This window comes from Schistocerca serialis, chromosome 10 (assembly GCF_023864345.2).
Source record: "Schistocerca serialis cubense isolate TAMUIC-IGC-003099 chromosome 10, iqSchSeri2.2, whole genome shotgun sequence".
NCBI lineage: Eukaryota > Metazoa > Arthropoda > Insecta > Orthoptera > Acrididae > Schistocerca > Schistocerca serialis.
In genome coordinates this window covers 195,917,037-195,942,455 of record NC_064647.1, presented here as the reverse complement: position 1 = coordinate 195,942,455, position 25,419 = coordinate 195,917,037, and the positions used below count along the sequence as shown (strand labels likewise).

General features: G+C 45.2%; 1 protein-coding gene across 2 annotated transcripts in view; it reads left to right on the top strand.

Annotated features, from left to right (window-relative positions):
- Nucleotides 1-25,419, top strand: part of LOC126425147 (luciferin sulfotransferase-like) — a 105,963-nt gene that overhangs the window by 33,748 nt on the left and 46,796 nt on the right. For both annotated transcript variants that reach the window (XM_050088097.1, XM_050088096.1), the window contains exon 2: nucleotides 4,125-4,343. In XM_050088097.1, coding sequence (XP_049944054.1) covers nucleotides 4,139-4,343 — 205 coding nt within the window. In that variant the 5' untranslated portion in view covers nucleotides 4,125-4,138. The remainder of the gene's footprint in view (nucleotides 1-4,124; nucleotides 4,344-25,419) is intronic.

Sequence of the window (25,419 nt, the reverse complement as noted above, 5' to 3'; positions counted from 1 at the left end):
TGATCATGATCTCCACCACGACCGATCCATTGGTTTTCCAATCTCCCGTTTAAGAAATACCGAACATCATGATGTAAGTGCGGTGGAGCACCATCCTGTTGAAAGATGCAGTCGGCGCTATTGGTCTCCAGTTGTGGCATGAGCCAATTTTCCAGCATGTCCAGATACACGTGTCCTGTAACCGTTTCTTCGCTCACTGCAGGCCGACCCGTTGATTTCCCCTTACAGAGGCATCCAGAAGCTTTACACTGCGCATACCATCGCCGAATGGAGTTAGCAGTTGGTGGATCTTTGTTGAACTTCGTCCTGAAGTGTCGTTGCACTGTTAGGACTGACTGATGTGAGTGCATTTCAAGCACGACATACGCTTTCTCGGCTCCTGTCGCCATTTTGTCTCAGTGCGCTCTCAGGCGCTCTGGCGGCAGAAACCTGAAGTGCAGCTTCAGCCGAACAAGACTTTATGAGTTTTTCTACGTATCTGTAGTGTGTCGTGACCGTATGTCAATGAATGGAGCTACAGTGAATTTATGAAATCGCTTCAATCATTTATAATAGCCCTGTACTAGGAATGAAAACATACACAACACTGGTGTAATACCCTACAATATTTATTATTGGCTAAATGGTTCAAATGGCTCTGAGTACAATGGGACTTAACATCTAAAGTCATCAGTCCCCTAGACTTAGAACTTCTTAAACCTAACGAACCTAAGGACATCACACACATCCATGCCCGAGGCAGGATTCGAGCCTGCGACTGTGGCAGCAGCGTGATTCCAGGCTGACGCGCCTAGAACCGCTCGGCCACAACGGCTACTTATTATTTTCCTTTACAAACAGGTTTCTGGCTGTTACGCCATCATCAGGTACAAACATATATATATGTGTACCTGTGAAATTTTGTGGGATCAAAGATTTTAAACTAGCACATTTACTGAGTACGGCAACTTGATGCCAAACATGACAGTTGTTATTTAGGACTAACACGAGAGGAATTATTTCAGTAAAAATGCGGAATATAACAGATGAACGCTGATAAAATACATGACACATTATCTAATGAACTGTATAACAAATTACAACTCTTCTGAGAAGGAAATGTATTGAACAATATAATTTGGTGACGTGTTCCAAGTCAGTTACTGAACAAAGTAATCTTGTCTTTATCAGGTTCAAAATTGGTTAGATATGGAAGTGAGATTAAGCAGGTAAGTGAGCAGCTGTGGTTATACAAAGCAAGATTTTTTAACGAGGCAAATGAAAGTATAGTAGAAGAAATAAAAGAAAAATAAGGCACGCAAGTAGGAGTTATTTGCAACATGGTCTGACAGGTATGGTGCGTAGTATCTGCAGCTATAAATGGCGAGAAGAGAAACTGTGGGTGCTTATTCAGTTTTGGCATATCTTTATTAATTCTTCCTCCATTTATGAATGTGATCTAGGTCTTCATGTTGTGCCTTGTAACTATGGCCTTCTTTAACCACCTGGTCTGCCAAATTAGAGTCTCCTAGGTTTCGAGCATCTATGGTGTTCCTTCAAGCAGGTGCATATCGTCCTCTTGGGCTGACCTATACAGGGTTTGTCTCAATTACAAGTGATTTTGTATATTGCACTGTCTTCTAAAGGTGAATTTCTGTTTGTATACCATTGGGCAAAAAGTAGTCACATTGAGAGAGACTTTTCCGAAAAGTCGAATGTGAAAAATTTATTGAGATATTGAGATGGTGGATCGAGAACAGAGTAAAGAAGAGAGGAGATGTATTTCCGTTTTTTATGCAATGTATAGTCCACCAACGAAGCAGTGTAGCCATTGTTTAATGCTACTTGTATGATGGTATTTAATTTGGTGTAGAAGTTGTTACCACTCATGGGGATGGATACTGAATGGTGTATCATTGACTGAAATGCAGGAACTACAATGTCTGTAGTGATAGGATTCATGTAAACATCGAAAGTATCAATGTGATCACTGATATCTATGGTGAGATCTAAATAATTTATGGACTTGCCTCCAAACTCCATTGTGAATTGGATACTGTTGTGTTTACAGTTTAGCTACTTGAGGAGTGTTTGGCGTTGTCTGGTAGTACTTCTCCATGTGCACAACACATCATCAGCACAGTAGCGAACCTTGGAAGAAATGGCTCTGAGCACTATGGGACTTAACAGCTATGATCATCAGTCCCCTAGAACTTAGAACTACTTAAACCTAACTAACCTAAGGACATCACACAACACCCAGTCATCACGAGGCAGAGAAAATCCCTGACCCCGCCAGGAATCGAATCTTGGAAGAGAGTGAATTATTTTCCAATAACTTTTTTCAAAATTTCCCATATCTGTATTAGTTACATCTCTTACTGATCGCAGTAAGAAACCGACTTTGCATACAGACACGCTGTCAAAAAGGCTTAGCAGTTCCCAGCTTAGTATCCCACTGATGTGCAATCCAAGAAATTTCGTTTAATTTACCGTGGAAATGTGGTTTCCAGCAATATGTACATCTGGACTGGATCGAATCATATTTTTTCTTGCGTGAAAGCTCAGGTTTATTGTTTTTGTGCATTTATCAATAGTTCATGACTTGAGGTGGATAGCGTTTTCCTGGCTTATTTTGTGGAGTACTCCCTTGCAGCCAGTTGTCAGTATATTTGTGTCGTCTGTTTATACGAACGAATTAGCTTTCTGTATGTGTTCTGGAAGATTGTTTACAAACGGTATAACGAGAACAGAACCAAGAACAGAGCCCTGTGGGATAACATAACTTGTAGCTTCTTTACAGTTATGGATTTCAACGAACTGTCTCCTTCCATTTAAATAGTTTCAGAACCAGTTGTAAGTAGTGCCTCAAACCCCATATCTCTGTCATTTTAAAGAACAGTCCATGCTTAACAATGTCAGTTGCTTTTGATTGGTCAAGAAATATGCCTACTGCCAGCTCCTTGTGATCTATTAAACTTGCACATCTGTCAAAAAGTCATGCATGGCATCGATGATGGAACTACTTTTGCGAAATGTGCATTGAGAAGGTGAAATAATATTGTTATTACGCCAAGCTAATAAGCTAATAGATTTTTAATCTTTGAGATAGAATGTCTCTAAAATTGATTATGTTGCTTAAAAGATGCATATCGCCTTCTTTGAGCGCAATGTCTCAAAAAATAATTTCTGTCGTACTAGATGTCTTTGAAAAATGAACCTTTTCATAAAAACCGAACAAAAATAAAAAGCCTGAATTAAAGGGTGGGAGAGCGGTGCATGCTTAACAATGTCAAATGCTTTCGTTTGGTGAAGAAAAATGCCTACTGCGGCTGCTTGTGATCTATAAAACTTGTACATCTGCCAAGAAAGTCATGACACCGATTGTGGAACTACTTTTGCGAAATCTGCATTGGGAAGGTGAAATAATGTTGTTATTATGCCAAGCTAATAGATGTTTCATCTTTGAGATAGAATGTCTCGAAAACTGATTATGTTGCTTAAAAGATGTATATAACCTGCTCTGAGCACAATTTCACAAAAAATAATTTCTGTCATAATAGATGCCTTTGAAAAATGAAACTTTCCATAAAAACTGGAAAAAAGTAAAAGGACTGAATTAAAGAGTGGGGGAGAGAACTTTTATGTTTCTTATTACTATATCGCTTATGTGTGTTTTGTAAATTATTTCCGCCATTTTTCATAATTTGCCTGGGGTACGTGGCGACACAGCATCCTCTGCCCTCAGTGACAGCAGGTGCTGGCTCTGCCCACAAAAACAGGGTGCAGACTGTGGCCCAATTTCCACGAAAACTTCCCACCTCTCTTGGGAGGCTCCCTTTCCTAACGAGATTCATTGATTGCCTTCCGCTAACAAACAGGAACTTGAGATCACATGAGGAGCGCACCTTCTCAGCGGGAAAAATACAACGCATTCCTCCCTAGACAATTGTACATACAATAAAATAGCCTCATAATAATGGAAGAAGAATGAAATAATATTGCTTGGCGATTTCTGACAGCAATGTCACAACGTTTTTCACCGTACTTTTATCCTGCAGCATGTAATTGAGTCAGGGTGCAAGTGCCTCTGTACTAATTGCTGTGTCTATAGTGAATGGTTATACGTGAATGTTTTCACACAGGAAGTTGAGCAAGCATGTCGTCAGTGAAGGCGGAGTTGCTGACGTCACCGGCAGCCCTCAAGTTCAAGGACAGCATGGGGGGCCAGTACGATGAGGGCTACGTCAAGATCTCGCCCCCAGGACACGTGCAGCCGGCTGGCTTCATGGACGACCTGCCCAAAATCCTTGACTTCCAAGTCAGGCCCGATGATGTCTGGGTGGTCACATTCCCAAAGTGCGGTGAGTGCGCGCTCAGAAGTTGCTCATATCTAACGCCATAACCTTTGTTCATACATGGTAGATACAAGTAAAGAGTACAATGGTATCAGCGCCATCATCATCATCATCAAATATTACAGTGTCCAGCCGCTAGGCAGGTCTGTCTGGAACGTAACCCTCTCCATCGTCTTTTGTCTTCCCACCATCTCCACATTGATCGAATCTCCTCCTATCTTTCGCATTTAGTCCTTTACTCCTTTCAACCACCTTTCACTTGGTCTTAATCATTGTCTTCCCCCCCCCCCCTCCCCCCCTCGTGCCCTTGTATCTCATGCATCTTTGTGGGTCTCTTCTTCTTCTCCATTCCCTCAATATGTCCATACCTTCTAAGCCTCGCTTCTTCTGTGCAATCCGGTAATGGCTTCCTCCTTCCCTATTTCCTTGATGCTCTCATTCCTTAACCTGTCCATCTTTGTCACTTAAATACTATTTATCAAGAATTTCATTTCACTAGTTTGTACTTTGCTTCTATATATCTGAGTCATGTCAGACTCGAATCGAACCATGCCTGATATACAATCGTTTTGCTGTGGGGACCCCTTTGCTCGATATTACGCTTCTAACACTCTTCGGGGATGCTTCTGCTTGTCTCATCTGCTCATTTATACCTCTGTCCTACCTTGAATCCTCCTTTATGAAGCTTCCGAGTTACTTTAATTTCGCCATTTTTTTTTTTTTTTTTTTTTGGTAGGGTTTAAGGGCGCTCAACTGCTGAGGTCATTAGCGCCCAGTCACTGATGTTAGAGCACAAGGAACCTGCTAAAACTCAAGGGGATGGGGGGACATCAAAAGGACCGGACAAAGATGCAGATGAAATAAGTAAAAGGTTAAATGTCTTTGGTCAAGCCAGTTAAAGTTATAAAACGCAGAAGACGAGCAGCTGCTCGAGCGTCATCAGATAAAACATCCGGTAAGGTAGATGGCAGGGACAGGACAACACGAAATTGACTAAAACGGGGACACGACAATAAAACATGGCGCACCGTTAATGCCTGACCACAAGGGCACTGTGGGGCTGGGTCACCAGAGAGCAGGTAGCGGTGGCTAAACCGGCAATGCCCAATCCGCAACCTGGTCAGAAGGACCTCCTCGCGCCGAGATGGTCGGGAGGAAGTTGTCCAAGCAGTTGGGAGCGGTTTTACTGCCCGGAGCTTGTTTCCTTGGAGGGATGACCAAGCATCCCACCACAAGGACACAATCCTCCTACATACATCCCCACAAACGTCAGATGACGGGACACAATGGGAGGCTGGGCGAGGCTGGAGGACTGCAGCCTTGGCTGCAGCATCCGCAGCCTCATTCCCAGGCACTCCTACATGTCCGGGGACCCACAGAAGGCTGACAGAACCGCCATTATCAGCGAAACAATGGAGGGACTGCTGTATTCGGTGAATCAAGGGATGGACCGGATAGGGAGCCCCAAGGCTCTGAAGAGCACTGAGTGAGTCAGTGCAGAGGACATACGATGAATGGCGGTGGCGGCGGGCATACTGAATGGCCTGATGGAGAGCAAAAAGCTCGGCCGTAAAGCTGGAACATTGGTCAAGGAGCCGGTATTTAAAGGTGGCGGTCCCGACGACAAAGGCACAGCCGACACCATCGTCAGTTTTGGAGCCATCGGTGTAAATAAAGGTGTGACCAGCAAGTCGAGCACGAAGTTCGACAAACCGTGAGCAATACACAGCAGCCGGAGTACCCTCCTTCGGGAGTGAGCTGAGGTCGAGATAAATACGAACCGGAGCCTGGAGCCAAGGTGGTGTCGGGCTCTCACCCTCTCTGAAGGTGGTAGGGAGGGCAAAATCCAATTGTCGAAGCAGGCGACGAAAGCGGACTCCGGGGGGCAGCAGGGCAGACACATATAACCCGTACTGACGGTCGAGAGAATCAGCGAAGAAGGACTTGTAAGAGGGGTGGTCGGGCATAGACAACAGCCGGCAGGCATACCGACACAGCAGTATGTCGCGCCGGTAGGTCAACGGTAACTCGGCAGCTTCAGCGTAAAGACTCTCGACAGGACTAGTGTAGAAGGCTCCGGTCGCAAGACGTATCCCCCGATGGTGGATGGAGTTGAGCCGGCGTAAGAGGGATGGCCGAGCGGACGAGTAGACGAAGCTCCCATAATCCAGCTTCGATCGGACTATGGACCGATACAAGCGAAGCAGGACAGTGCGATCCGCTCCCCAAGATGAACCGCTAAGAACTCTGAGGACATTAAGGGAACGTGTACAACGGGCCGCCAAATAAGAGACATGTGGAGACCAACACAGTTTCCGGTCCAACGTGAGCCCTAGAAACTTAGTTGTGTCCACGAATGGGAGAACAACGGGACCAAGATGTAAGGATGGCGGAAGGAACGCTTTATATCGCCAAAAGTTGATACAAACCGTCTTCTCTTCAGAGAACTGGAAGCCATTTGCCACGCTCCATGAGTAGAGGCTGTCTAGACAACGCTGGAGGCAGCGCTCCAGGAGGCATGTTCTCTGGGCACTGCAGTAGATCGCGAAGTCATCGACAAAGAGAGAGCCTGAGACATTAGGTGGAATGCAATCCATAATTGGATTGATCGCGATGGCAAAAAGGGCTACGCTCAAGACGGAGCCCTGAGGCACTCCGTTCTCCTGGAGGAAGACGTCGGACAATACGGAACCCACACGTACCCTAAACTTTCGATCCGTTAAAAAGGAATCAATAAAAAGGGGCAGACGACCGCGTAGGCCCCACTTGTGCATAGTGCGGAGGATACCTCCTCTCCAACAGGTATCATAAGCCTTCTCCAAGTCGAAGAACACGGCGACCGTTTGGCGCCTTCGCAAAAAGTTGTTCATGATGAATGTCGACAAGGTTACAAGGTGGTCAACAGCGGAGCGGCGGCGACGAAAGCCGCATTGGACATTAGTAAGTAGTCGTCGAGATTCAAGAATCCAAACTAACCGAGCATTAACCATGCGCTCCATCACCTTACAGACACAGCTTGTAAGAGAAATGGGGCGGTAACTAGAAGGAAGGTGTCTATCCTTCCCGGGTTTGGGTATAGGAACAACAACGGCGTCACGCCAACGCATGGGGACCTGACCTTCGGTCCAGACGCGATTGTAGGTACGAAGAAGGAAGCTTTTGCCCGCCGGAGAAAGGTGGGCCAGCATCTGAACGTGAATGGCATCTGGCCCCGGAGCAGAGGACCGGGACAGTGCAAGCGCACGTTCGAGTTCCCGCATGGTAAAGGGGGCATTGTAAGTCTCCAGATTCAGCGAGTGGAAGGAAGGTCGCCGAGCCTCGTCTGCCTCTTTCCTGGGAAGGAAGGCAGGATGGTAATGGGCAGAGCTTGAAACCTCCGCGAAAAAGCGGCCAAAGGCGTTGGAGACAGCCACAGGATCAACAAGGACCTCATTACCTGAGGTCAGGCCAGGTACTGAGGAGTGGGCCTTAATGCCCGACAGCCGGCGCAGGCTACCCCAAACAACGGAAGAGGGAGTAAAACTGGTAAAGGAGCTCGTGAAAGAGGCCCAGCAAGCTTTTTTGCTGTCTTTGATGACTCTACGGCATTGCGCACGGAGTCGTTTGTATTCAATACAATTCGCCAACGTAGGATGGCGGCGAAAGGTGCGTAAAGCACGTCGTCGAGCACGGATAGCGTCCCTACAAGCCTCGTTCCACCAGGGGACGGAAACGCGACGGGAAGAAGAAGTAGTACGAGGTATGGAACGTTCGGCAGCATTGATGATAACAGCCGTGAGGTATTCGACCTGACTGTCACAACTGGAAAAATCGCGGTCCGGAAAGGTCGCCAGGGAGGAGTAAAGTCCCCAGTCAGCTTTCAGTATGTTCCAGCGCGAAGGACGTGGGGATGGGGTGTGGTGCAGGAGACGAACGACACAGGGGAAGTGGTCGCTCGAATAGGTGTCAGAAAGGACATACCACTCGAACCGACGGGCAAGAGTGGTAGAACAGATCGAGAGGTCCAAGTGGGAGTAGGTATGAGTAGAGTCCGAGAGGAAAGTCGGGGCGCCGGTATTGAGGCAGACAAGATTGAGATGGTTGAAGACATCCGCCAAGAGTGAGCCTCTGTGACAGGATGCAGGAGAGCCCCAAAGGGGATGATGGGCATTGAAGTCGCCAAACAATAAGAACGGCGGGGGAAGCTGATCGATCAGGTGCATCAGGTCAGCCCGACTAACAGCAGATGACGGTGGAGTGTAGACGGTACAAACGGAAAAAGTAAAAGCAGAAAGAGTAATGCGGATAGCTATTGCTTGGAGTGGGGTGGTCAATGGGATGGGATGGTAATATACATCGTCCCGAACGAGCAACATGACCCCACCATGAGCTGGGATACCGTCCACAGGGGTGAGGTCATACCGCTCCGAGGTATAGTGGGAAAAGGTAATACGGTCAGTCGGGTGCAACTTGGTTTCCTGGAGACCAAGGACGAGCGGACAGTGCAGGCGGAGGAGCAGTTGTAATTCCTCCCGATTAGATCGAATACCCCTTATGTTCCAATGAAACAACGCCATTGCTAGTCAAAAAGTTGGGGGAACGAGACGGGGAAGAGCTGGTCACCTCGATGGCCGCGGAGGGCCAGGTTGCGAGGCAACAACGCTACAACTGACGGCAGGCGGATCCGGTTCCATCGACTCGTCGCCAGCTGCGGCCGCTGTCCCTGATTGTGTAGGAGGGGCCGCATCATTTGCCGACAAAAGGCCGGCGGAACGCCTGGCAGCAGAGCGTCCTGGCGAAACTGAGGACGGCCGGGAGCAGCGACTCACGGATGAAGCGTCAGATGAAACGTGCCGGGGTGGAGAGGGGGATAGAGATTTCTTCTTGGAGGCCTTCTTGGAAGGCCGAGGAGGTACAGGGATGGTGGGCTGGACCCGAAGAAGGTCCTCACGCGCGGGGTCCGTTTTGGAACGCCGGACCTCGGAAGCCGGGGTCCGGAACGTTTCCCCGATGGACGCCTGAGAAGAGGATCGCTTCTCAGGTGGCGTGGGGGGAGGAGGAGGAGGAAGGGTGGCCCCTGGGGCAGGGGGGGTGGGGGCCGCGGGGGAGGAGGATTTTGAAGGGAGGGATTTGGGAGGCGGAGGCAGAGCCCCCTGACGGGCAGAGGAGGCGGAGGGGGGACAGGATAGAGGTGAGGATACAGCGGAAGGAGTGGACACAACGGAGGCAAACGAAGTGGCCAGTGACACGGGATGAAGGCGGTCATACTTCTTCCTGGCCTCAGAATAAGAGAGCCGATCCAAAGTTTTGAGTTCCTGTATCTTTTTCTCCTTCTGATAGGCGGGGCAGTCCGGGGACCTAGGCGAGTGGACGCCAGGACAATTAGGGCACCGAGGTGGTGGGGTGCATGTATGTTCCTCACGAAGAGGACGTCCACAGTCGCCACAAAGGGGCTCAGCCTCACACCGGGACGACATGTGCCCAAATCGCAAACACCTAAAACAGCGCATAGGAGGCGGGACGTAAGGTCGCACGTCGCACCGGTAGCACATCACCTTTACCTTCTCCGGGAGAACGTCCCCCTCGAAGGCGAGGATAAAGGCCCCGGTGTCGATGCGACGGTCCTTGGGGCCGCGCTGGACTCGCCGGACGAAATGCACGCCGCGGCGCTCCAGGTTGGCCCTGAGCTCCTCATCAGATTGTAGCAGGAGGTCACGATGAAAAATGACCCCCTGCGTCCTATTGAGTGCTAGATGTGGGACAATGGAGACTGGGATGTCCCCTAGGCGGTCGCACGCCTGGAGTGCCGCCGATTGTGTGGCAGAGGTGGTCTTGATAAGAACGGACCCCGATCTCATCTTGCTGAGAGCCTCGATTTCCCCGAAGACGTCCTCAATGTGTTGAACAAAGAACATGGGCTTGGAGGTGGCGAACGTCCCCCCATCTGTTCGAGAACAGACCAAATAGCGGGGGAAGTACTTCGCCCCAAGCCGGCGGGCCTGTCCCTCCTCCCATGGAGTGGCCAAGGGGGAAAGGGCAGGAGAACCAGAACTAGAAACCGTACCTTTTCTTTTGGAAGACTCGGCCGCAGAGCGACCTGATACATGCTGACGTTTCATGTGCGAAACGTCCGCCCCGATACCACCCACTCCGACCAGGGGCTCTCCCCACGGGCGCCACCCAGCCGCAGCAAGGGCCACCTGGCAGGATGACCATTGCCGGGAGTCCTGATGCCCCAAGGAGACGGGCATCTACTCCTTGGCCAACGTGGGGAGGGTGCAGCTCAGGTATCGGCAGTACGATCCCTGTGTTGTCAGGGGGCTACAACCTAGAGGGTACATGACGACCCCACCACAACGGGCTGGCTACCGTGCTGGATTTCTGGTGCCATGGAAAGTCCATCATGATCGCTGGTGCAGATGGAGAGGCACTATGGGCGTAACGTGGACAACCCATCAGGCGTTTAAGCCCAATTTGAGGAATAATGGGTATGGTGACAACGCCGGTGCAATGCTGAGTGCCAAGGTCTTAGTGCACTTAGGACCAGTGGTACACCATGTAAGGTGTCCTTCCCCAAAAGGCTCGTACTTCTGTAGAATTTTGAAAAATGGAGGTCAAACCCCAAGGGGGACCATCACATTAAGGCCAAAACATTTGAGACTCCTTTTAGTCGCCTCTTACGACAGGCAGGAATACCGCGGGCCTATTCTAATCCCCGGACCCGCAGGGGGGAATTTCGCCATCTTTCTCAGTCATTTTCCATCAGTTGTTATTGCAGATGTGACCCTCCCCTTCTTCGAGGTTGTGATCGTCATTTGACACTTACGCTAAATCTATCTATCTATATCCGAATCCCGCTCCAGCTACTGCCGGGTCTAGGTGCTGACGAGTCCTCTCCACTTGGCTCGGTCCTCCCACCACTTTTCTTCCTGCCAGGTCACACCTCTCCTTTCTACAGATATGACTCCCATTTTCCACCGTGTTCTTGGGCGCCCTCTAGGTCTTTTCCCATCCATCTTTAGTTCTTCCATAATTTTGGGGAATCTCTGCTCATGCATCCTTTTAACGTGCCCATACCATCTTAATCTCTTTTTTTCAATTTCTTCTCTGATACTTTCTTGTTTAAGGTCCTTTCTAATCTCCTTCGTCCGTAATGCGAAAATAATGACTGCTTCAGTCTGAGTTAGTGTCCAAAAATTAGAATACACCACTTGTGAAAATTTAATAATCTACAATGACATGACAACACAGTTCAGTTCAAGCGAAGCGATTTGACTTCAATATATGACACTGATTTAGCGTTCTGACTGATCATGTAGTACTTCAAATATCACAAAATTAGCATTTGCATCATATGATGGCACACTAGTATAAAAACAAGATTCATACCAGTCACTTGCATGAAGCTCATACACATCACTATGTGTACCTGAACATTGTTGCACACAAAATTGCAACACAAAACTGTTCGGTGCAGACACTGAGTCCAAATGTCTTTAGAAAACAGATGGTCCCACAATCATTATTTATTCACGCACATCATTTCACTATATAAACAGACAATAGTACGCTAAACTACAACAGATATTTGCATGATTTGCAGCTCTAGTTTTGTATGTACGCTCCCATGTCGAAGTCTGCTGACTCTTCCTACAGAGGTAGGTTCCCTTGCAATAAAAAAAAGAAAACTAAAGAGCACAAATAGCCAAAGAAAAAGGATAGACAACTCACCATGGAATAACTGTCTTCTTTTATTTAATAGACAGATATATAAGGTAAAGAAATGAATGATGTGTGTCGTAATTTGGTAAGAAGTGCATATGCTGTGTGTAGGTTACGTAGGAACAGGTTACGTATAATCTTCACTGACAGAAAAACCTTAATGTTACTGACTTAAAATTACGTAGAAAATAAAATAAAATAAAACGAATTCTCTGTAACATTGCTACATGCTCATAAGATTCTATTTACATGCTACATATGATAACGTAATGATCAGTGGCATTGCACCATCTGAAGTTCTGTATATGTCTGTATTTGCCAGCTTTGACAGGCAGAGAAAGAAAAAAAAAGTTGACGCAACCTCAAACTGTTTGCTAAACTTTATTTCTAATGAAAAATATTGCGCACATAGTGTGTCAGTCTCATGAATTGTATCACTTCAAATCTTATGGGGGGGGGGGGGGGAGGGGTACATCCCTTTCACTTTGTGACTAGTAGGATAATGTAACACATACACACCAGGATTCGGTATAGCGACAGTTTCATAAGGCCAGTGGTTGAAAATACTGCTTCAGTTGTAGATTTCTTTTGTTATCCCATGACTGGTTTCGGACTGTTATAAACCCATCTTCAGGTGTCGTTGCTGTGCTGTGCCCCTGAGCGCCGCATTGTACGTGTACTAGGTGCAGTGTGCTACCAATGAGCGCAAGACAGGGAGCACACCTCGCCTAGTACAAATCCACCGTGGCACTTGGGAGCCACACCACAGCTACAACACCTGAAGATGGGTTTATAACAGCCTGAAACCGGTCATGGGATAATAAATTTACAACTGAAGCAGTATTTTCAACCACCGGTATAATGCTCAGTTGCGGATGTTCCTCCAACAGGATTGTTTGTAATTTCATAAGGATTGGAGTATGAAAGCTGGGTATAAAAGCTACCACTTTTTCTTTTCGTTTTGAGAAGTGAAGACTTTATCCGCCAGGGTAGCTGAGAGCGCTAATGCGCTGCTTTCTGGACCCAGATAGGCCTGCCGGCCCCGGTTCGAGTCCGCCCAGTGGATTAACGATGAGGGCCGGTATGCTGGGTAGCCTGGATGTGGTTTTTAGGCGGTTTTCCACATCCTGCTAGGTGAATACCGGCTGGACCACACGTTCCGCCTCAGTTACATGGCTCACAGACATTTGAAAATGTTCGGCCTATTCCATAGCTTACAGTAGACGTTGACAGCTGGGGGTACATTCATTCTGTCCTGGGGGTTTGGGGTGGCGGCAGGAAGGGTATCCGGCCACCCTCTGCAACTAACACTGCCAATTCAATAGTAACACGGGCGACCCCGCGTGACCCAGGACGAAGGCCTCCAGAAAGAAATAAAAAAGAAATGAAGACTTTGGGTGACATCTCAACAACACCTTTGTGCCCACGAGGTATTTATACATCCTTTTAAATTGTTGGTCGAAGTACTTTCTTCGTTGAGCTTTAGCCGTTAATCCGCTTAGCTCACGAAATAACCTTACAATGCAATTATTCTCAGGATCAAACTTTGAAATTAAGTTTTGTCTGATCTTGTTGACCTATGAATATCTTCTCCATCTCTATCCCATAAATTTGGTAGCTTTGTCAGACAATAATATCAGTGGCTTCCCAAAGAGTGGAATGTAATTGCCGACAAGTTTGTTAATTATGGACTAAGTGTGCAGTTTTATGTACTTTGAAAATAGCTAATAAAATCCAGTTATGTATTTTGCATTTTCTCTGGCGCTAGGCAAAGAACCCGTAACATTGACATTAACGACTTAATCTTCTTCTGTGATGGTGGAGTGCAAGAATCCCCTAGCGCCATGGTTCGAACTACTATGTGATCAGTCAGAGCACTAAATCAGTGTCATACCGGTTGATCAAAAAGTCAGTATACATTTGAAAACTGAATAAATCACGGAATAATGTAGATACAGAGGTACAAATTGACACACATGCTTGGAATGACATGGGGTTTTATTAGAACCAAAAAAATACAAAAGTTCAAAAAATGTCCGACAGATGGCGCTTCATCTTATCAGAATAGCAATAATTAGCATAACAAAGTAAGACAAAGCAAAGATGATGTTCTATACAGGAAATGCTCAATATGTCTACCATAATTCCTCAACAATAGCTGTAGTCGAGGAATAATGTGAACAGCACTGTAAAGCATGAACGGAGATATGGTGAGGCATTGGCGTCGGATGTTGTCTTACAGCATCCCTAGAGATGTCGGTCGATCACGATACACTTGCGACTTCAGGTAACCCCAAAGCCAATAATTGCACGGACTGAGGTCTGGGGACCTGGGAGGCCAAGCATGACGAAAGTGACGGCTGAGCACACGATCATCATCAAACGACGCTCGCAAGAGATCTTTCACGCGTCTAGCAATATGGGGTGGAGCGCCATCCTGCATAAACATCGTACGTTCCAGCAGGTGTTTATCAGCCAGGCTGGGGATGATGCGATTCTGTAACATATCGGCGTACCTCTCACCCGTCACGGTAGCCGTTAAAAAACCAGAATCACGCATTTCCTCGAAGAAAAAAAAGGCCCGATAACGGTAGATGTGGTAAATCCAACCCATACCGTGACTTTCTCGCCGTGCAATGGAGTTTCCACGACAGTTCTAGGATTTTCGGTAGCCCAAGTTCTGCAGTTGTGGGCGTTGACAGACCCTCGGAGCGTGAAATGAGCTTCGTCGGTCCACAACACGTTACTCAACCAAACGTCATCTTCCGCTATCTTTTGAAACGCCCACACTGCAAATGCACTCTGCTTCGCTAAATCGCCAGGTAACAGTTCATGATGCCGATGGATTTTGTACGGATAGCATCGGAGGGTACGCCTAAGTGCCAACCAAACAGTAGTGTTTGGAATGCCGGTGCGACGTGCGACTGCACGAGCGCTGACTTCCCCGTGTATAGACGAACCCGCTGCAGTCTCCATTTCTTCCTGAACTGTCTCAGCAGCTTTACGCCTTTTGCTCGGTCGGCCACTACGGGGTCTATAGTCTAAACAACCCGTGGCTTCGAACTTCGAAATCATTCTCGCCATAGCTGCATTTGTCAACGGACCTTTACTTGTTCGAATCCCCTTCCTATGGCCATAGGATTGTAATGCTCAACTAGCACATTCCCCATTCTAATAATACAGCTTCACTAAACGCGCCTTTTCAGGTAACGTCAACATGCTGCGACTGCTGGCGCATCTGATTCTCTCTCACATTACAGCTCCTTTTATACACTATTGTCATGCGCAGTCACTGACGTTTTGCTGTCCAGCGCCATCTGCCGGACATTTTGTGAACTTTGTTTTTTTTGTTCTAATAAAACCCCATGTCATTCCAAGCATGTGTGTCAATTTTTGCCTCTCTATCTATATTATTGCGTGGTTTATTAAGTTTTCAAATTTATACTGACTGTTTGATTACCCGGTATACTGAAGTCAAATCGCTTCGCTTGAATTGAACTGTGTTGTCAAGTCATTGTAGATCATTAAATTTTCACAAGTGGTGCATTCTAATTTTTGGATGTTAACTCAGACTGAAGCAGTTATTATTTTCGCATTCCGGACGAAGGCACTGTACTCTGAGATTTTTCACCTAACTGAAATTTCCGCAGTAGATGCTGCTCGATTCTCTAGAGATTTGGTACGTGACAATATCTTCCAATCTTCTTTGTATACAGAAAGATTTCACAAAGATTCTATACTATACAGGGTATCCCATTTTTCTTGACCACCCTAAGAAACTGTTTGTCCAGATGCATATTACAAAACGTTTCAAGCAAACGTTCTTTAGTCGTCAGGGGGACATCAATCAGCATGATTGCTTTCGTTGTAGCTTTGTTTTTTACAAAGATATGAACAGTGTTATGATTTTTTTAAATGGCACGCTGCATTTTTTATTCGGTAATTCATTTCCTCTCCTAAGGACCTGTTCAAAAATTTATCACAGTCTACCATTCACTGAAACACAACGTTATTAATTACATAAAATAATATTGATGTTGATGTTCCGAGCGCTTAGTGCAGGTACTCGGGGTAATGGAACACGTCCACGTGCTGACATTGACAGACAAATGTAAACCATCATTCCGTCAACCATCGTCAGTTGAAGAGTTGTGTGAGTAGAATGTACACCAACGAAGAGAAGGTAGAAATGCTACTCATCTGTGGGGGATGGAAGTTATCAGAACAGTAATTGCAACACCGTTTTCTTATGTACAGGTACATTTAGTACACTAGTTTAGTCCTTTTAAATACTGTTGTGTAGAGCAGGCATACAGTAAAGGCCGTCCTTCCTACAAACTGCATCGACATAACGTTTCTTTTATTGTTGTTGTTGAAGGTAGGCGAAATGCTACGCAGGCAGCGGAGCTGTACAGAGAGCGATATCCTGACAAGAACCCACCTTCCCGACGGATGTTTTCTCGTCTTGTTGCGATGCTTCAGGAAACGGGAAGTTTCAACCCACGACAACGCAATCGTCGTAGCTCTCTCACAGACGAAGCTGCCGAAGTTACTGTCCTCGCTTGCGTTGCTATGAATCCACATGTGAGCACACGACAGCTTGAACACGATTCCTAAAACTAGTGTATATCCTATTGTTACACGTCACCGGTTCCATCCTTACCATGTACACCTACATCAAGAATTGCATGGGAATGATTTCCAGAAACGTTTACAGTTCTGTCAGTGGCCACAGCAGCAAATCCTCGCCAACCCGAACTTCTTCTCCAATGTTCTATTTACCGGTGAATTTTCCTTCTCAAACAAAGGACAGGTAAATACAAGGAACTTGCATTATTGGCGCAGCGACAACCCACGATGGTTTAAAGAGGTGGAACGTCAGTGTCAATGGAGTGTTAAATTCTGATGTGGGATGCTTGGTACTACAATTATTGGCCCTTATTTCATCAGTGGTAGTCTAAACAGCACAGCGTTAGCCAACTTCCTCAGACGAATTCTTCCTCTTCTTCTGGATGAAGTGCCGTTAAGAACCAGAATGCTTGTGTGGTATCAACAAGATGGGTGTCCCCCTCATAATGCCTTGTGTGCACGTCGTGTTCTGAACCGAAGGTATCCTGCCAGATGGATTGGTCGAGGAGGAACAGTTACTTCGTCTGCGAGGTCTCCTCATTAAATCCTCTGGATTTCTTAATTTGGGGATGCACTAAAGACATTGTCTATCGCGATAGACCAACAACTCCAGAGGGCATGCGGGAACCTGTTGTGCTTGCTTGTAATTCTCTTCAGCAGGCGACACTGGAAGCAGTAAATAATTCTTTCATTCAACGAGAGCACCAGTGTATCGGTGTCCAGGGTCACCACTTTGAGCACCTATGAATCTTCTACTCCTGGGCAATGGTACAGGAGAGTCAATTTTGTGTTATGTTTTACTTGGTTTTCATCTGTTTTCTGACAACTCCAGCAAGTGGACAAGTTTGTGATCCCGGGCTCAAAGTCAATGTTGTGTTATGTAATTAATAACGTTGTGTTTCAGTGAGTGGTACACTGTGATACATTTTTTAATAGGTCTTTAGGAGAGGAAATGAATTACCGAATAAAAAATACAGGGTGCCATTTAAAAAAGGCATACCACTACAACGAAGGCAATCATGCTGATTGATCTCCCCCTGATGGCTAAAGAACATATGCTTGAAACATTTTGCAATTTGCATCTGGACAAACAGTTATTTACGGCGGTCAAGATAATGGGACACCCTATATATATATATATCTCCAAATAAACATTTAACGCACTCATCCGGAATGCAAACATATCAATGTTCTGTAAGAGGACTCCTCCAGTGAAATAATGCATCACTGTGCCATCTTTGGTTTGCAGCTTGTTTGAATTTGTTGGATGATAACATTCCACTGTGGATCTGTCATGTTCTTACACAATCTGAGATAGTATCTACGTTTCTGATTATCCTACATAAGCAAAAATTTAGACTCTGATGCCTGTTCCTCATCCCAAGTAGTGTCTTTCAATCCTTTTATGAGTCTTGACAATGCATCTGCAATGATATTTTCCTTGCCGTGCACGTATGTGATCTTGAAACGATACTCTTGCAAAATAAGTATCTACCTGGCTGAGTGTGGATGAAGAAATTTACAGGCACACAAAAAGCTCAGTGCTTCGTGATCATAGAATACTTTGGTATAATGTAAGATAATAATGAAACTTACTAAATTGTCATAGAACTGCCAGTGCTTCATGCTCTGTAGTAGTGTACAGACGTTCACAGTTCGCAAGAGGTCAGCTGGCTAATGCTATGCACACAAGTGATCCATTAACTAATTGAACCTGGAGCAGGAATGATCCTAATCCATATGCTGACACATCAATCATTACTCCAAAATGTAGCGCCATATCTGGGTGGTGTAATATTTGCACATTAACTCAGGCAGTTTTGATTTTGTCAAATGCCAACTGACAATCATGAGTCTACATCTACATCCATTGCCATGACAATTTTTTCTTCAAGTTCAACTACCGTATGTCTCAGAGTTTAAGGCTTGAGTGGGAACAAGGTAGAGCACAGCTAATCCCAAAAATCCTTTTAATTGATTTCTATACGGCATTGATCTTTTTAGCTGGCAAAATGCCATAAGAAAAAATTAACCGATCCATGAAGTTAATCTCTATGAGGGCAAACTCTGACTTGTTTAAGTTGGTAGCAACATATGGATATTTTGCAGTGTGTGTTAAGACAACTGACGTTACTGCCAAGTTTGGGTTGCAATTAACTTCTCATCTGTTAATAGCATTACTAAATCACATAACTCATGACCCATGACCGTGTCTAGTGCAGAAATAAAGACACCAGAGCTAACATTAAGGCTGAACGGTAAATCAGTAAAATGTTAACTGCACCCTGAGTGGATAAATGCAGTGTATTTTCTTTAGTCCAAATGTAAAAGTTCTTGCGAAATGTACTTGTAAAAATTTTAACACCACGCAATTTTTGAATGAGCTCTTCAATGTTTGGAGATCTTGTCCTCACAGGAATAATGACTTTATTTGTATCCCTCAAACACTTCGGTCTAATTTTGTACCATCAGTAATGGACTACAATACTGACTATCTGATGGGTCTGTGATGCTCTAGATAAGCATTCGCTTGATTTCAGGGTTGGTGGCAGATCTTAGCGCCCTGGGGATGGAGTAGTAACTGTGACGGTAAGTTTTGTGCGGTGTCACAGTTAGAAGGCGTCCTTTTATTACACAGGGATTGTTATCGAATCCAGTAGCATAATCCTGTAGTAATTGTTGTATCTACATATCTACGTATACACTCCGCTAGCCACCTAGCGATGTGTGGTGGAGGGCACAATTCGCGCCAATGTCATATTTCCCCTCCCCTCCCCCCCCCCCCTCCCCCCCTGTTCCACTGGCGGATCGCGAGAGGGAAAAACGCCTGTCTGAACGCCTCAGTACGAGCTCTAACTTCCCTTATCTTTGAATGGTGATCATTACGCGATTTGAAAGTTGCTGGTAATAATATATGGTCTACATCCTCGGCGAAGATCGGATTTCGGAATTTAGTGAGCACCCCCTTCCGTTTAGCGCGTCGTCTATCTGCAAGTGTGTCCCACTTCAAACTTTCTATGAGATTTGTAACGCTCTCGCAATGGCTAAATGTAGCAGTCACGAATCTTGCCGCTCTTCTTTGGACCTTCTCAATCCTTTGAATCAGACCGAAATGGTAACGGTCCCATACAGACGAAAAATACTCTAAGACTGGACGAACTAACGAACTGTAAGCTATATTTGTAGCATAGTCAACATATAATCTTACGGGGATACCGTCTGGGCCAGATGCCTTCCTGGCGTCTTAGGATCTTAACTGTTTTACAATCCCAGATACACTAAACACTACGTCAGCCATCCTTGCGTTTGTTCGATAATTGAAAGGGGAAATGGGGCTGCAGTCCTCTACACTAAACAAGTTTTCGAAAGCTAGGTTTAGAATTTCGGCCTTCTGTTTATCATGATCCGTTACAATACCCGTACTGTCAGCAAGAGAAGGTATTGAATTACTTGTAGCGTTCATAGATTTTACGCACGACCAAAATTTTTTGGAGTTATTTTTAGAATCTGCAGATAAAATATTGCTTTCAAATTCATTAAATGAATCTCTCATTGACCTTTTGACAGCTGTTTTCATTTCGCATAACTTCTGTTTGTCAGCGGAGCAGTGATTACGTTTAAAATTCTCTGCTTTCTCAGCAACTTCCTAATATGTTTGTTGTACCAAGGTGGGTATTTTTGCTAGGCACATACTTCCCTAGCACGTGGTGAACAATATTTTTAAATCCCTAATGTTGTTCTGGCACTACGACATTCGATTTAGCAGCTTTTTTGCTCACGTACACTCAAAACAGAAACACTAGCAGGTCCTTCTTCTATCTGTCACGAGTCATCATTTTAATCATGATTCCTTGACAGTAGAATCCATGTAATTTGTCATTTTGAACTAAGTGTTACGGGAGCTCAATCTTTCGTTAACATCACTTTACTGGAGGCAAAGTCTATTATTTCATTCATCTCTCTTAGTGAATCATATCCTATAATCAAGCCTACCACAGTGGTTGGGAAGGGAATGAGACAGGGTTGTAGCCTCTCCCCGATGCTATTCAATCTGTATATTGAGCAAGCACTAAAGGAAACAAAAGAAAAGTTCGGAGTAGGTATTAAAATCCATGGATAAGAAATAAAAATTTTGATGTTCGCCGATGACATTGTAATTCTGTCAGAGACAGCAAAGAACTTGGAAGAGCAGTTGAACGGAATGGACAGTGTCTTGAAAGGAGGGTATAAGATGAACATCAACAAAAGCAAAACGAGGATAATGGAATGTAGTCGAATTAAGTCGGGTGATGCTGAGGGAATTAGATTAGGAAATGAGACACTTAAAGTAGTAAAGGAGTATTGCTATTTGGGGAGCAAAATAAATGATGATGGTCGAAGTAGAGAGGATATAAAAGGTATACTGGCAATGGTAAGGAAAGCGTTTCGGAAGAAGAGAAATTTGTTAACATCGAGTATTGATTTAAGTGTCAGGAAGTCGTTTCTGTAAGTATTTGTATGGAGTGTAGCCATGTATGGAAGTGAAACATGGACCATAAATAGTTTAGACAAGAAGAGAATAGAAGCTTTCGAAATGTGTGCTACAGAAGAATGCTGAAGATTAGATGGGTAGATCACGTAACTAATGAGGAGGTATTGAATAGAATTGGTGAGAAGAGGAGTTTGTGGCACAACTTGACTAGAAGAAGGGATCGCTTGGTAGGGCGTATTCTGAGGCATCAAGGGATCACCAATTTAGTATTGGAGGGCAGCGTGGAGGGTAAAAACCGTAGAGGCAGACAAAGAGATGAATACACTATGCAGATTCAGAAGGATGTAGGCTGCAGTAGGTACTGGGAGATGAAGCAGCTTGCACAGGATAGAGTAGCATGGAGAGCTGCATCAAACCAGTCTCAGGACTGAAGACCACAACAACACAACAACCACAAGATTTGGTACTGCTTGGTAAGTGCATTCATCACTCAATTACTGAAAACAATGTTAACAATTTGTCTATAATTTAATGCAAAAGAGCATCCTCCGACAGCACCTAGTATCGCACAGGTTTCCAAGGTAAAGGTCAGCAACTTTGCTCGTTCCTGAAGTCTCTTGCAAAGAGCCATGAATACATCTTCAGCTACATACAAACTCCGCAAGCCACCGTATGGTGTACGGTGAAGGGTGCTGCGTACTGTTACTAGCTGTTTCCCTTCCTGTTCCACTCACAGATAGAAAGAGGGAAAAACTACTGTACATATGCCTCCACATGAGCTCCAATTTCTCTTATCTTCGTAGCCCTCAAGCTAAATGTATGTTGGTGGCAGTAAGGTTTGATGCAGTCAGCTTCAAATGCTGGTTCTCTAAAGTTTCTGAAAAGTGTTCCTCGAAGAGAACGCTGCCTTCCCTCCAGGGTATTCCATTTGAGCTCCCAAAGCATCTCTGTGGTGCTGGAACCTATTGGTAATAAATCTACCATTGTGACTCTTCAAGGCTTTCCCGACGGATCTGTTACGAATACACTTCTCGGGTTTCCCGGCGAATTGTATTGTGTAAATCTCACAATATTTCATCGCTGCAACTGCTCGACATCTTCAGGTGATGATAGTTGGTGCTGTCTCTGCTACAAGACGTGTCTTGCAACAGTGATAGCAACAGCTACCACCACCTGAAGATGTCGAGCAGTTTCATCGATGAAATATTGTGAGATTTACACAATACGATCCAGTAGCAAACGTGAGAAGTGCATTTTCAAATCTGTCGCTCTACCTCTGAATCGATTCGATGTCATTTTTTAATCCGACCTGGTGCGGATCCCAAACACACAAGCAGTACCAGAATGAGATTTTCACTCTGCAGCGGAGTGTGCGCTGATATGAAACTTCCTGGCAGGTTAAAACTGTGTGCCCTACCGAGACTCGAACTCGGGACCTTTGCCTTTCGCGGGTAAGTGCTCTACCAACTGAGCTACCGAAGCACGACTCACGCCCGGTACTCACAGCTTTACTTCTGCCAGGAGAGCTTCTGTAAAGTTTGGAAGGTAGGAGACGACGTACTGGCAGAAGTAAAGGTGTGAGTAGCGGGCGTGAGTCGTGCTGCGGTAGCTCAGTTGGTACAGCACTTGCCCGCGAATGGTGAAGGTCCCGAGTTCGAGTCTCGGTCGGGCACACAGTTTTAATCTGCCAGGAAGTTTCACACAAGCAGTACTCACGAATAGGTCGCACTAGCGTCTTCTTTACAGATGAACCACATTTTCCTAAACTTCTCACAATAAACTGAAGTCAACAGTTCTCCAACCTTCGGCAGTCCTCACACACTAATTCCATTTCGTATTCCTTTGCAGCGTTAAGCCCAGATATTTAAACTATGTGGCTGTATCAGGCAGGACCCAACTTCTGCTGTATCCGACCATTACAGGTTTGTTTTTCCCACTCATCCACATTTAGAGCTAACTGCCGTTCGTCATACCAATTAGATATTTTGTCTAACAAGGGGAGGCCGCCAATCGTGAAATTCAGATTCAATTCATGCTGCGCATGATAAAAGCTCATGGCCAGAGGTGTAATGTGGCAAAGCACCAAGATGCACTTCTCAGCCGTTGTCGAGAAAATCGACAGTTAAAATAAACCGTTGCGGTGAAATACTCTCAACGATTAATAATTATCGACAGCGTCGTAGCTCAGCGGTAAGCGCTCGTGTTAGTAATCCGAAGGTCGCCCGATCGAATCTCGCGCTATGCATTTTTTTTTAGTATTTGTTTTTTGTTATTCAAATGTGTCTATACACACACACACATATATATATATATATATATATATATATATATATATATATATATAATTCCCGGCAATCAGTTGCAACAATTATGCATATAATAAGTTGTTGAAGGTCGTTTGTCGTAGAAAAACTGGCGACTTCCAACATCATTATGTTTCCCGCAAACAAAGTTGTATTTCACAAATGTTATTAATTGTCTTCGTAATGTTAACCACGTATAGTTAACGGAAGACGTAGAAACGATATTCCGAAACGAATACGTATAGCGTAAGTCATACGTTCGAATTAGAATAGAGACCCCACGAACACAAATTTGCTGTGGCAGGTATGAGATATAAGCTCCGTTACTCGCTCGTTACACTTGAAGGACAGATGTTGAATGAGCCGAAACGAGCCGCCGCATAACTAGCGTAGTTGCCTGCTAACTTCGAAAGAAGGTAGATGCGGTCCCTAGCGCAACTTATAACATTGTCGAAAATCAGTGCGGACGGGAGAGCTTTGGTACACCCTGTTAAACAAACGGAAAAATGGAGGCTGTACAATTGGAGCTATCCGCCTTTACCAAAATGCATAAGCAATTCATTAATCGTATATATATATATATATATATATATATATATATATATATATATATATATTTGAATTACAAAAACCTAATAATAAAAAAAATGTTGCATGGCACGAGATTCGATCCGGTGACCTTCCAATTACAAACCCGAGCGCTTACCGCTGCGCCACGACGCTGTATAAAACTATTAACCGTAGAGGGCATTTCACCGCAACGGTTTATTTTAACTGTCTATTTTCTCGACAACGGCTGAGAAGTGCATCTTGGTGCTTTGCCACATTACACCTCTGGCCATGAGCTTTTATTATGCGCAGTGTGAATCGAATCTGAATTTCACAATTGGCGGCCTCCCCTTGTAAGTCGTCTTGCATCCCCCTACAGACACTAAACTTGGACACCTTCTCGTACAGCACAGTATCATCACCAATCAACCTCCATTACTGCCGACCCTGTTCAGCAGATAATTTACGTATATAGAAAACAATAGGGGTCTTATCACACTTTGCTGGGGCACTCCTGACGATACCCTTGTCTCAGGTGAGAATGTACTGAGTTCTGTTACTAAGAAGTCTTCAAGCTACTCAGATATGTGGGAACCTTCATTAACAGTCTGCAGTGAGGCAGCGTGTCAAATGCATTCCGGAAATCTAGGTATATGGAATCTGCTTGTTGCCCTCCCTCCACGTTTAAACGGACGGACATATTCAGCGATCCATGTAAACGTCTTCCATTGTAATTAGAAGATGTTCCTCTGTCGGTCCGTCAGGTGATGTGATACCAACATGGCGACACACAGCCGCCCAGCGGAAGCCTCCAGATGCTGATGTATCCGCAGAGGTGGATTGGTCGAGGTGGTCTAGTTCCCTGGTCAGCTCGTTCACCACATCTTGCCCCTCTAGATTGTAAATACGTGGGCATGTGAGGAAACTTGCAGACCGTATAACAAATTTTACATTTTTCAGGAGAGCGGGAAAATGTAATAAATGGTTGCATAACATCTTGCCGCCAATATGACACTGTTCTAACTTAACTTTCAGCTTATCTAATATGTATTTACTGTATAGAAGAGCCAAAGAAACTAGTATACGTGAGTAATATCGTGTAGGGCCCCAGCGAGCACGCAAAAGTTCCGTAAAACGATGTGGCATGGACTCCAGTAATGTCTGAGGTAGTGCCTGAGGGAACTGAAACTATGAATCCTGCACGACTGTCCAGACATCCGTAACAATAGAAGGGTGTGGAGATTTCATCTGATCAGCAGGTTACAAGGCATCCTGAATATGTCCAATAATGTTCATGCCTGGGGAGTTTGGTGGTCAGCACAAGTGTTTAAGCTCATAAGAGTGTTCCTGGAGTCACTCTGTAGCAATTCTGAACATGTGGGGCTTCGCATTGTAATGCAGGAATTTCACAAGTGCATCTGAAAGCACA